A 12,595-nucleotide genomic window follows, 5' to 3' on the forward strand; every position below is an offset into this window, starting at 1 on the left:
TATAACATGCAGGATTTACATGTAAATAAAGTACAAGTGACACAGAATAAAACAGAACAAATATGTAATGCTTCTGGCTGTGACACAGTATGTTCTGGAGGCAAACAGCATTGTCACGCTGTTCCTGGGTTTGTATTCTCAAATCTATTATGTTCTCAAACTGATGCGCTATTATCTTTGGACAACTTTCACACCGGGAGGTGATCCCTGGCAGCGTAATTTTGAAAATGAAAAGCTTACAAACAAGATAAATTTCATTGCTATGTTACCTGAATTAATAGCACCTGACAGTCATTTCTACAAATGCAAAGCTCGGCAAAAGCCATTTTGAGACTGCGGCTCTGTGCTGTAAACAACTATAATAAACTCCAATCTGCATATTTCCATAGTTAATAAGATTCCAGTATATGAAAAATAATAGGCCGACAATCAGAAGTCAATAGTTGTAGCGGCAAGCAGCGCTGTATTACAGCACAACACACAGGCGTCCTGATTACATTTCTCCGGCTCAGACCCAGATTCTTATTACTTTTCTGCTATAAGGCTCAATCTGGGATAATCTACTCTAATAAACACATTTCGCCTTCATAAAGATGTCCTGTCAGAAGCTCTTGCACAGCCATTTATATTTCTGTTGTTTTTTATGCTGTTTCATTGTACTTTTGCAGCAATGTTTCATGAAGCTTTCTGAATGGCCGGCAAGCTTCTATACTTTATGTTGTGTAGATGCCTTCATTTACATAATATTAGTTTCAGACATAGAGGTATGCTTAAAGGGGTTGTCCACTACTAGGACAACCCCTTCTTGATCTAAATGTTTGGCCCCGATAAAATAAGTTTGAGCTGTGTTGGCACTTGCAGTCCTGGGCCTCCATTGCGATTGTCGTGACACGTGAGCCCATCGCCCATCAGCACCAGCGTCACGGTTAGTGTTAAGAAAATTTGTTCGGCATTTCAAATTCGTGTTCGGGGTTCCAACTTGTTCGCGATAAAAAATCGTCTCCGCCCATGAACATCCCGGATTTGCCACGCTGACGCGCAGATGACATTTTTTGGCGCAAACAAGTGGGAACCCCGCACACGAACACGAATTTGAAATGCCGAACAAATTCGCTCAACACTAGTCACGGTCCCCGACTTCTGTCGAATTGAACATGAAGAGGCAGTCCGGGATGCAGCTGATCTCTGACTTCCTCTTCATGTTCAGTTTATCTAAAGGAGGAGACAGTGATGCCAGCGGTGATTGGGCGCCAGGCTCACGTGTTGTAAGAAGGAAAACTTGCCTAGAGACAGGGGCGGAGCTCCGGCGCCAGAACTGCCAGGGTCCTGCCCAGACCTGGACAGTGCTGGGGGACAGAGGAGAGGGACGGAAGAGAGGAAGTCAGGTGTCTGGGCTCGCGCGAAAGTGACAGTTGGTTGTGGAGAGCACACCGGCAGTTGGGGAGAAACGGTCTGACCTGCCGACAACGAGAGAGAGATGTGCTGCCCTGTCCTCGGTGAAATAGAGACGTGCTGACCTGTCTGCGGTGACGGACGAACAGGTGACACAGTTTGCCGCAAAACAAGGGGCGTGCGGTCTGTACCGGGCCTACAGAAAGTGATCGTTCAGTTACCTGCATCACCACAGTTTTCCAGACATCTGACGGTGACCTACGGGTGAGGACGCACCCGGGATGTGATCCTACCGCAGTTTGTTGTACGCCGGAGGAGCTTGCTATGGCTCTTAAAGGAGTCGTGACCGCTTTCGTGTGGTCAAAGGACTGGGGGCCCAGTGGGTGAGACCAGAGACCGCCCATTGCCGCCAGAAGACGGACACCCTCCGGAGTGAGTGTCTGAAGACGGACGTAGTTATCGCTAAAGGACAGATAAGTGCAAGCCTCCAGTAATTTACCTTCTCTTATTCAGCCTGAACTTTTGGGACTGCGCCGTATTGTTCATCCTTTCCGTGTTATAGTTAAACCACAATCGTTTATTGTCCGATTTTACTGTTTTATTGTTGTGTTACTTAAATTTACACTCCCTGCGTGGAGAAACCAAATCTTGAATTAAACCTCTGCCATACTCATTACGTGCTGTGTGTGGCATCCGAGCCTTTTAACAGTGTCACAACAACCACACGGGAGCCCACACAACTTCATTGGCTGTCGGCAGAACAGCTATTCCTCACAGCCCCTCTATACACATGCACACTTGACTTGGCTAAGTCCACATATGATTTCCAGGGGAAGTCTGACAATGACTTATCTGAAAAGGATCAAGAGTTGAAATTCGGCATGTCCAATTTTTCTTTCCCCTGACTTCATCAGTCCAGGGAGTCACGAGACCCTCATACATATTAGGCAGTTAGTGAATGCCCAACTTTTCTCTAAGTTATAAGGAGGTGTTAAAGGGGCTGTCCACTGCTTAGGCATTCATTTCTGAAAAGAAACTTTGCCCCACGTAATATAAAAACATCATATACTCACAATATACTTATGGAATTCCAGCAATGTTGGGGCTGTGTGTGCGCGTGTGATTGTGTGACATTTCACATATGTCAGTCATGTCTGCACTACAGGTATCAGCAGCTGCTAATCGACTGGAAAGCTCACACTTGTTGGGTCCAAAACACAGCAGTCTAAGGGAAGTGCGAGCCCTGCAGCCCATCAGCGGCCACTGACAGGCTGCAGTGCTCACGTAACACAACAAGGTCATTGAGTGTGCAGACATAGCGCAGAAATTGAAGGAACAGGGGCATTCCAGCAGGTGAGTATATGGTGTTTTTCCTTTACATGGGACACGGTTACACTTGGGAAGGGTGTCCTAATTGGCACTTTCTAAGTTCACCTATATTTTCCACTTTTTTCCAATATTTTAAACTGTGAGGGTACATTATAAAATGTGCATCCCGATCATGTTAGATCAATTCCCATTCTAGCCAGTAGAAATATTAGCAGGTGCAGTGTAGTGACGTGCTTAATACCATGGCTATTGTGGGTATCAATGTGTGTGAATGAGGTCCGTCCTCTAAGAACCATTGAGCCCCATTATCTGTGACCCAAACCACAATAACATGGCAGTTTCTGATTCTACACCTAAATGCTGTCATAGGCACAATTCAGTCAGAATGGCACAATCTGAGACCCAAGGTGGAAAATTTTCAGATTTTTTTAAGTTTCTTGATTTATGACTTTAAAGTTATTAAACATGAAACAAACCATAACCATTATATAAACATAAAATATATAAAATTATCCTATAAAAGAGGATAAAAAATATAGAATAGTCAGCAAAATGTAACCATGGAGCAATTTGGAACCATGGAGAGACAATGGGTTAGGGTATCAGTGGGACAATATATTGGTTTGGCAGTCAGAAATTATACTGTAAATCCAGCTCTAGGTGCTGGCATTTACTATTACGTATAGGTGTAGCAGCAAAAGAACTAATTATATAGAGACACATACCCATCCCCATAGTCGCCATCATGGCAGGGTGGTGAAAACACAGCCATCTCTATGAGGTTGTCATGCCCATTTTCAAGAACTGGGTGATTTGCTATTTTTCTATAAGAAAAACATTGTTAATATTAAAATATGTTAAATAAAAAACATGCAAAAATAATAAAGTCATACTAAATCCTCATTGGCTGTAATTACAGAAATAAGCATAATTGATGGGATTTGATTTGAGCAAAAATATTCACAGTACCCTGGTAGTCTGTTGCCGCTAGACCAGAGAACTCTAACTTCCCTGAAGTATCATGTGATAAGTAGGCATCATCATGTTGTGGTGAGATGCATGCATGACGTCGTGGGTGCCTAATAATCAGACAAGGCGCCGAGGATGCTACTGGTTGAAAAAGGTTTGCAGGGCTTTGGCCTGGTGGCCACAGACAGCCATCATGGTCACTGAATATGGGCCCTACTAATACTTTTTGCTCAACTTTGGATAGGATAAGTATGGTAAATTAATGGATGAATTATTAAAAGTAAATATAAAAAACAGAAATGTTATTTTTTTTCTCCAAAACATTAAATATATATATTATATATATATATATATATATGATTGGTAAATACAATAATTCTGAAATAAAAATGTAATTGATCTTCCTAATTAGCTGCGCACTCTATTTATTTTTAAAGGGAATCTGTCAGTAGGATCAACCCTCCTAAGCCATCTATATGGACATGTAGATCATAGGAATCTGAATAAAATGATACCTTGATATCTGTGATCCGATGTCTTTTTCCAGAAACCACGTTTTTCTAATACGTAAATGAGCTGTTCAGGACGATGCGTGGGACACAGAGCTGCATAAGAATCTGTCTCCAGAGATTGTTGCAAATGAAAGGCGGTATTACCAGTGTGAGACAAGTAACTAACACAGAACAGTAGAACTGAACTTTGTCTCCTTACAATACATTTGCTGCAGCTCTCACAGCTCTGCTGGATTACAGCCCTGTCCGCCTGTGAGATGGAAGCTAAAGCTGAGAGGAACCTGCAGATGTGTCAGGTATAATCACACACAGCTCTGTAGTGAGAGGAGCCTGCAGATGTGTCAGGTATAATCACACACAGCTCTGCAGTGAGAGGAACCTGCAGATGGGTCAGGTATAATCACACACAGCTCTGTAGTGAGAGGAGCCTGCAGATGTGTCAGGTATAAACACACAGAGCTCTACAGTGAGAGGAGCCTGCAGATGTGTCAGGTATAATCACACACAGCTCTGCAGTGAGAGGAACCTGCAGATGGGTCAGGTATAATCACACACAGCTCTGCAGTGAGAGGAACCTGCAGAAGTGTCAGGTATAATCATAAACATCTCTGCAGTGAGAGGAACCTGCAGATGTGTCAGGTATAATCACACACAGCTCTGCAGTGGGAGGAACCTGCAGATGTGTCTGGTATAATCACACACAGCTCTGCAGTGAGAGGAACCTGCAGATGTATCAGGTGTAATCATACACAGCTCTGCAGTGAGAGGAACCTGGAGATGTGTGAGGTATAATCACACACAGTTCTGCAGTGAGAGGAATCTGCAGATGTGCCAGGTATAATCATACACAGCTCTGCAGTGGGAGGAACCTGCAGATGTGTCTGGTATAATCACACGCAGCTGTGCAGTGAGAGGAATCTGCAGATATGTCAGGTATAATCGCACACAGCTCTGCAGTGAGAGGAGCCTACAGATGTGTCCGGTATAATCACACATAGCTCTGCAGTGAGATCAGGAGAGTAGAGAGCGGTCATTACACATCACATTGTTAATGTAAAAAAAAGCTCTAGGGCAGATTCTCATTCAGATCAGTGTCCGACCCATAGTTCTGAACAGCTCATTTACATATAAGAAAAACATGGATTTCTGTGGAATAAGACATCAGATCGCAGATATCAAAGTAGTATCATTGTGTTCAGGTTCCTATGGCCTACATGCCCATATAGACGGCTTAGGAGGGTGTATTCTACTGACAGATTCCCTTTAATCCTGTTTTGGAGGAAATAGTACAAGCCAATAACAAGTGAGTGAGTGCCACAATTGGTTCTTCTGCTGACAGGATGGTTATTAAGTCAATCACAGCGAGCACTGCAATTGGTTCTTCTGCTGACAGGGTGCCTTTAAAAGACGTTCGATTAAATATTCACTTAGTAGGGAAAATTATTAATCTTTTAGCATCTCGACTCTCTAAGTGGAGTATCAGCTTCTATTACTATTAAGCAAGCATTTTACATTTTTTCATTCCAATTTTAAATTGTTTTGATCATGTATTGAAAAATATCTAAAATAACTAAAATGACCATAAAGCATAATTTAACAATTTGAAGATTATTTCCTAGTCAAGTGTCCTCGTTTCTATCACTGAGAGAAGTAATAATGATGAATTGATCCTTTTGGATTAAATTTATGACATTCTGACTACGTAACCTTCCCAGACAAAACTCTCCTGAACCACCCATACTGTTTTTTGTATGAAATCCTTTTACTATGGAGAATGGGAAAAGTAAAAAACAATGCACCCCATCCTTATTTGTGCTGCACCTCCCTTCCGATGCTCACTAACTGAAGAGAAGTATAAGGCTATGTGCCCACGTAGCAGATTTGATGCAGAGCGTTTTTGCCTCTCTCTGGCAGAAAAAAACGCATGCAGATTTACATGCGTTTTTTCTGCCAGAGAGAAGCGTTTTATTCAGCGTTTTTACATGCGTTTTTGCATGCGTTTTTTAAAGCAGTTTTCCAAGCGATTTTGAGCATCACTTGGAAAGTGCTTGACAAGTTGGTCACACAATATAAATCTATGCAACCGGCATCGATTTATAATGTGTGAGCAACTGATGCTTTAAATGCAGCATCTATAGTAAAAAAAAGAGAATTAAAACGTTAAAAATAAAAAAAAAACCTGTATACCCACCTCTCCGGTCTCCTCCAGTCTGCTCCCGGCCGCGTCCTCTCTCTTCGGCGTCCCGCAGTGTACTGTCAGGACCTGCGGTGACGTCATTTAGTCAGCTGATGGTCACGCGACCATCACCTGACCGCTGACGTCAGCGGTCGCGTGACCATCAGGTGACTAAATGACGTTACCGCAGGTCCTGACAGTACACCGCGGGACGCCAAGGAGAGAGGACGTGGCTGGGAGAAGACCGGGGGCCGCCGGACAGGTGAATAAACAGGTTTTGTTTATTTTTAACTTTTTTATTTCTTTTTTTCACCACGTGGTAGCCGGGATGAAGAGGAGTTGTAGTCTCCTCTTCATCCCGGGTACCACATGCACCGCGATTATGTCGCAAATTCGTGGCCATTGAATTTAATTGAAACGCACCAAATCCACATATACCTGCGGGTTTGCTGCGTTTCAATGTTCCTCAATGGCCGCGAATTTGCAGCGTAATCGCGGTAGAAATGGTCATGCTGCGTTTTGCAACGCAATGCGAATTCGGCATGCAAATTAGCGCATCATGTGCACAGCACATCCGAATTCACATTGCTTTGCATGGCAGACGGTTTTACAAGCGTTTTCGCAGCCGTAAAAACGCTGCAAAAACGCAACGTGGGCACATGGCCTTAGGGCTATAAAAGTGGAGCCTAAAAACACATACTATACCACATCCAGTATAACGAAAGAAAAAACCTATACATTCATCTACGACTTGTTCCCTGAGGATCCTAATCAAGAACGCAGACATGTGGGAAGTGTTGTAAGACAAAATAATTTTTCTTGAAAAAAAGTTTCATGTACTGGGCTGGACTTTACAACATGTTTTGCAATTTCCTTCACTATAATACTATTTTCTTGTTGTTTACTTGGTCATTGTTTTAATATAATGTTTAATTTTTTAATGCATATTAACAAAAGTTAAAGGGGTATTCCCATCTCCAAGATGCTATCCCCAATATATGAAGTAGGTGTAATAATAAAAATATTTTAAATACCCCCAATTAGAAATGTAATAAGCTGTCACTTACCCCATGTGCAGGGCATTGCAGTTGTTTAGGTATCCATACTTATGACTAAAAACTAACTGTCACTATATGAATGATCGTAACCATGGATAACTAAGGTACTGTAAGGGGAGTACTGTATGGGGTAAGCGGCATAGTGAATCAGAAGAACTATACTACATTTCTAATTCAAGTTATTTGCTAATATTATTATTACACTTACTACATATTGGGATAGGATCTTGGAGATGGGAATACACCTTTAAAGGAAATCTGTTAGGAAGATTTTACTACTGAAACTAGTGTTATGACTGTATAGGTCATGTTATCAAGATAAATATTGATACCTGTCATGTAGTAATCTGATTCAACAGCACTGAGAAATCAAGCTTTAAAGCCACATGCCAATTAGCCTGGAAGTGCACTGGGGTGTACCGAAGGAGTCACAGTGTGTCATTGATTTTTGTTGTTTTTTTTTAAGTTGGTAATCTTGCTCCATACATTTCATACATCTTAAGATATGTTGAGTTAGGAACAAACGTAAGAAAGGAAACATCTGTACTTTCAGGAAAATAGATATTATAGTCATGTCCGTTTGATCCACTAAGCAACATTGGAAACACCTAAAGTTTTAACATATTTTTTAATAAAAAATTACACTTCAAAAGCTTTTTTCTTAAGCAAAATATCCTAAGAAAAGAAAGCAAAGTGGAGGAAGAGCACCAGTCCATGTAGGCTGACAAGGGTACTGATACAGATCCATAATTTTGACAATCACACACACAGTTCGATGGAAGAAAAAAAGATCAAAGTGAAATGATGAATGAAGGTTCAATAAAATCTGATGTTTTTCATATTTTGCACATATCTTTGGCGCAGAGCCCTCTTTTATGGAATACTTCATAAGAATAAGACATGAGTATGGGTTTAACATTAAAACAAAAACTTGTGCATAGCATACTATATCCGTGCAGTTATGTTTTTCAAAGAACTTTGCTTGTTGGGGGATTTTATGAACTGGCCTTTAAAACTTGTATGTTTTGCTTTTCATGCAATATTTAAATGGTTTCTACTCTTGTAAAACTCTCTATATCTGGAATACCAAAAAACTTAAAGGGAACCTGTCACCTCTGATAATGCTATTTAGCTACAGACATAGTGTTACAGGTAGGTAAATAGCGTTACAATGCTGTCTTGCCACTGTACTAAAAGTCTAACAACTGGGAGAAAACGAACTTATTTCCTCCAGGGAGCTGGCAGCTTTCAGTCATATGGGTGAGAATGGAGTGGCTCAGCCACCGGTCACAGCATTGCTCACTATACCATGAGCGGCAGCTGTAAGCACACAGCAGCACTTTGATTGACAGGTTCTGCAGCCCATCTATGTACAGTGAGCTGTCAAAGTGTCGGGTCATGCTTACAGATGCTATTCACAGTATAGTGAGCGGTTCTATGAGCAATGACTGTAACAGCCCCATTCATGACCCCATGACTGAAAGCCAGTGGCTTCTGGGCAGAAATAAGTTCATTTTCTTCTGGTACCCATTATTTCAATAAGGCAGCCAGCAGCATTACAACACTACATCTACAGATTAACCCCATATCTGCAGGTAAATAGTGTTATCTGAGATGACAGGTTCCCTTTAACATTAAGAAATCAGTTTCCAGTAGTTTTTAGGATGCTGATGTTCTGCCTCAATAAGACAAAGATAACGTATAATTCGTCATATATCTGGATAACATTGTTACAGTCAATTTGCATTCTGTTAATTTAATCATTTAATCAATGGCTAAGAATAAACCTTGACTCCGAGATGAGATATACTGTATCTGTGTTGTTATAGGTCAAGCAGGGTGACCTATGAAATATATGGTTCATTCCACAGCAACATTTTAAATTCGGTCATACAGCATAACACTGACTTTAACAGTTTCCTCAAACAAATTGTCTAAAGGGGACACTTTGGAATATTCTCTGAATTAGCTACAGGGAAAAAATTCATTTATGGATCCAATTTCTACCCTGATGAATTTTATAATATATTCTTATTGTTTATCCTTTAGTGCACAGTGAATCACACTAACTGATCAATTAACCCATTAATTGATTAATTGTGAAATGTCATCTACCTGCAGTCACCATTATTGGCTCTTTGGAAATCACAATTCTGAACTTTATTGAATCTATATATGCAGTATTACCTAATTCTATCGCTGTAAGAAGAAAAACACAGACTGTTGCATCTAGATTGATTTAAATCACAGCATGGTGCCAAATTATGTTTAAATGTGTTTGAAGTGTAAATATATACAACTGATTAATATTAAGTATATACAACTGACTATGTATTATCAAATGGGTCATGACCTCCAGATAATCAGCCTTGGTCCCAACGTTTGGCAGCTTCACTTGTGGCTTTGTTTGGACATAGGAGACAGCTTTAGGTATAGATATGTAATCATTGATGGCTATGAAGAAGGCTAGCTTACTGGCTGATTTTAACAGCTAACCTAGCCTCCTTTTTGTCAGTGCATTGACCATGACAGAGAATGGAACAGGTTCAGCTATTGAAATGAGAAGTCAACCAGCTCCTTCACATACAGCAATGGTGATACAGTATGCCAGCTAAGGAACTGCTGTGATGAAACGGAGCCAGAAGTGAAGCAGCTGGGATCAGGAACCGCATTGATATCTGGATATCGAGATACTTTTGATAATACACACATATTAGTAAGTTCCATATATTTACATTTCAAACACATTTCAACATTTTGTTTTTAAGTGGACAGCCGCTTTAAGCATGGCTTGACCTGATCACTTTCCCAACGGCTGTGCAGAGCTTCTTCTCTCCAAAACATTAGAGCGAAGCTGTCCTTCTCAGCTGAGTGGCTGGAACAGGAGCCGCAACCAATATGAGGCCATCAGGTTACAAGATGTTGAATATGGTACTGTGAACAAGTGCCGTTAAGGGGGGCAATTTAAGTTTTGCTATGTGTCTTCTTCAGCTATATGTTTAAATATTCAAGTATTATAGTTATGAGAAAGTTGGGATGAAATAAATGTGGGAAAGCCTTAAAGGGAATTTGTCATCAGGATTTCAAACCCCAAACTATCTACATGTAGAAGTAGCTCTTCCAAAGACAAGTGCAGCAATACCTTTACATGGCAAGTCCGTTCCTCTGTTACTGAGAAATCAGTGTTTGAATTTATATGTAAATGAGGCTGAAGAGCTAGTGTAGATCTGAAGCTTCTGTGACTCTAGCTTTATTCCCTGCCCAGTGCCACCTCCAGCTTAACTGATGGCTCCTTTGCCTGGAGTCACACAGCATAGAGGCAGTCAGTCACGTAGAAGGAGGTGGCGCTGGGCAGAGAATAGAGCAGGAGTGACAGAGGCTTTTAGATTTGCATATCAATTCAAATGCTGATTTCTCAGTAACAGAGGAACAGACTGGCCATGTAAAGGCATTATTGGATTTATCTTTGATAGAGCTACATCATATACATAGTTGTTGTTTTTTTTGGGGGGGTGGGGGGTCCTGCTGACAGATTCTCTTTAATAAAGTGTTGCTTTCTAGCAGAAAATAACCTAAATTTACTTATACATGACAAGTTCCTATCGCTATGATGTAGATGCATTATGGGACTGTTACCTCTTCTTGCATGTTTAGTCATGCCAGGGACCAGTACAAGGATTGTGAACTACAACTTTCATGGACCATGAACTCTTGTTATCTAACACGCTGGTGCCAATGTGCCCCCATGTGCCCCACATACTTTTACATCAAAGACAAGTGGCTCGGGCAAAGCAATACTCAGTGCTCAAATGTTAAAATAAAAGATATTTTTAATTATAATTCTGTATAAAGCCTTTGTTTCACAGCTAATTTCAACCAGTATTATACCAAATACCATGACATATACAACACACACTGTTTAATTTGCTTTTAATTCTAATGAGTACTAAATGTTAATGAAAATACCAGAAGCTGCATATTAAAACTGTTTACTTATATACTGAATAAAGCTTTAAAAAAAAAATTACCACGCACAGTAAAATATTAGTCATTCCAAGAAGGAAAATGACTAAGTGTTCTACCATTAAGGGGATTATTCAGTTTTAAAAAATGATAGCCTGTCCTTAAGGGTAAGGCCAGATGATGCTGTTATTTTTTCACAATAGTGCAGCCATATCCCTCTGTGGGTAGGCGATACTTTGGCCGCGCTTCCACCACGCTGTCACTTTACCGTGTTGCTGAAATAAAATCAATACTAGATTGATGGTGGTCTCACCAATCAGCTTTTTAAAGGGACAGTGAAGCTCACAAATAGGACACCTCTGCAGTACCTTGGATCGTCGTTATGAAAGGTACAGCTTGGGCAAGTATGAGACAGCCTGCACACTGGTAAGGGGCTTTAACACTCACACACATGCCACACCCCCTTCTAACAGCTTATTATTGGGGGGGAAGTAGGTGTCAAGTTGGACCTCCACCAGTCCAATATGGAGGACTATTCTAAAGAGAGGCCTTTCATTTTAAAATGCAGGATTATCCCTTTAAAAATAGATTCTGCTAAATTAAATATACATTTAGAAGGGGTCCTATGTTAGGGGTCAAAGTGAAAAAATTTTAAAGCTTAGCCATCAAAAAGAATAATCACTTAGAAAGAGACGTAAAGCTTTTCAGAGAAGTTGGGTGCAGAGAAAGCCATAGCGATGTGTTGACAGTAAGACCTCACCAAATCGAACGCACGTTTTGCTGCTTGTATTTTAAGTGAGAAAATCAAATGAAGCCTGGTCCCCAATCTCTTATAAATCATTAAGTGTAAACTTTGGTAACCATACAGTTATTATTTTATTAAATAGTTCAAAAGCAAATAAAGCATAAATTATAGTATGAATTCCCGTAACACACTCAAAGCTTTTCATTAATGTTTTAGTGTTTTAGTGTAAATGTACAATTTTACCAGTGCTTTGTGCAGGAATATCTGAGCCTTCTTGTGTCAGATGAATTAACATGATTCTGGGCCTATACGTCAAACATGAAGGCTACATGTGATAATGAGTCAGCCATGTAGGACTATAGGTGTCTGATATTTTATACATGAAATACTCTCTTGAAGAATGGGTACATTATTGCTAAAGAACAAATGGCTGAAATCATTACATGTACAG

At 40.5% G+C, this 12,595-nt stretch overlaps 1 protein-coding gene across 17 annotated transcripts in view; it reads right to left on the reverse strand.

The window, feature by feature from the left end:
* Positions 1 to 12,595, reverse strand: part of TENM3 (teneurin transmembrane protein 3) — a 1,704,102-nt gene that overhangs the window by 338,346 nt on the left and 1,353,161 nt on the right. For 13 of the 17 annotated variants that reach the window (XM_073643373.1, XM_073643362.1, XM_073643479.1 and 10 more), the window contains one exon: positions 3,447 to 3,545. The exons of the other annotated variants lie outside the window; for them this stretch is intronic. In XM_073643373.1, coding sequence (XP_073499474.1) covers positions 3,447 to 3,545 — 99 coding nt within the window. The remainder of the gene's footprint in view (positions 1 to 3,446; positions 3,546 to 12,595) is intronic. 17 annotated transcript variants of the gene reach the window in all.

The sequence above is a fragment of the Phyllobates terribilis genome, unplaced genomic scaffold, assembly GCF_046119375.1.
Source record: "Phyllobates terribilis strain yellow unplaced genomic scaffold, ASM4611937v1 Scaffold_1__5_contigs__length_1240528914, whole genome shotgun sequence".
Lineage (NCBI taxonomy): Eukaryota > Metazoa > Chordata > Amphibia > Anura > Dendrobatidae > Phyllobates > Phyllobates terribilis.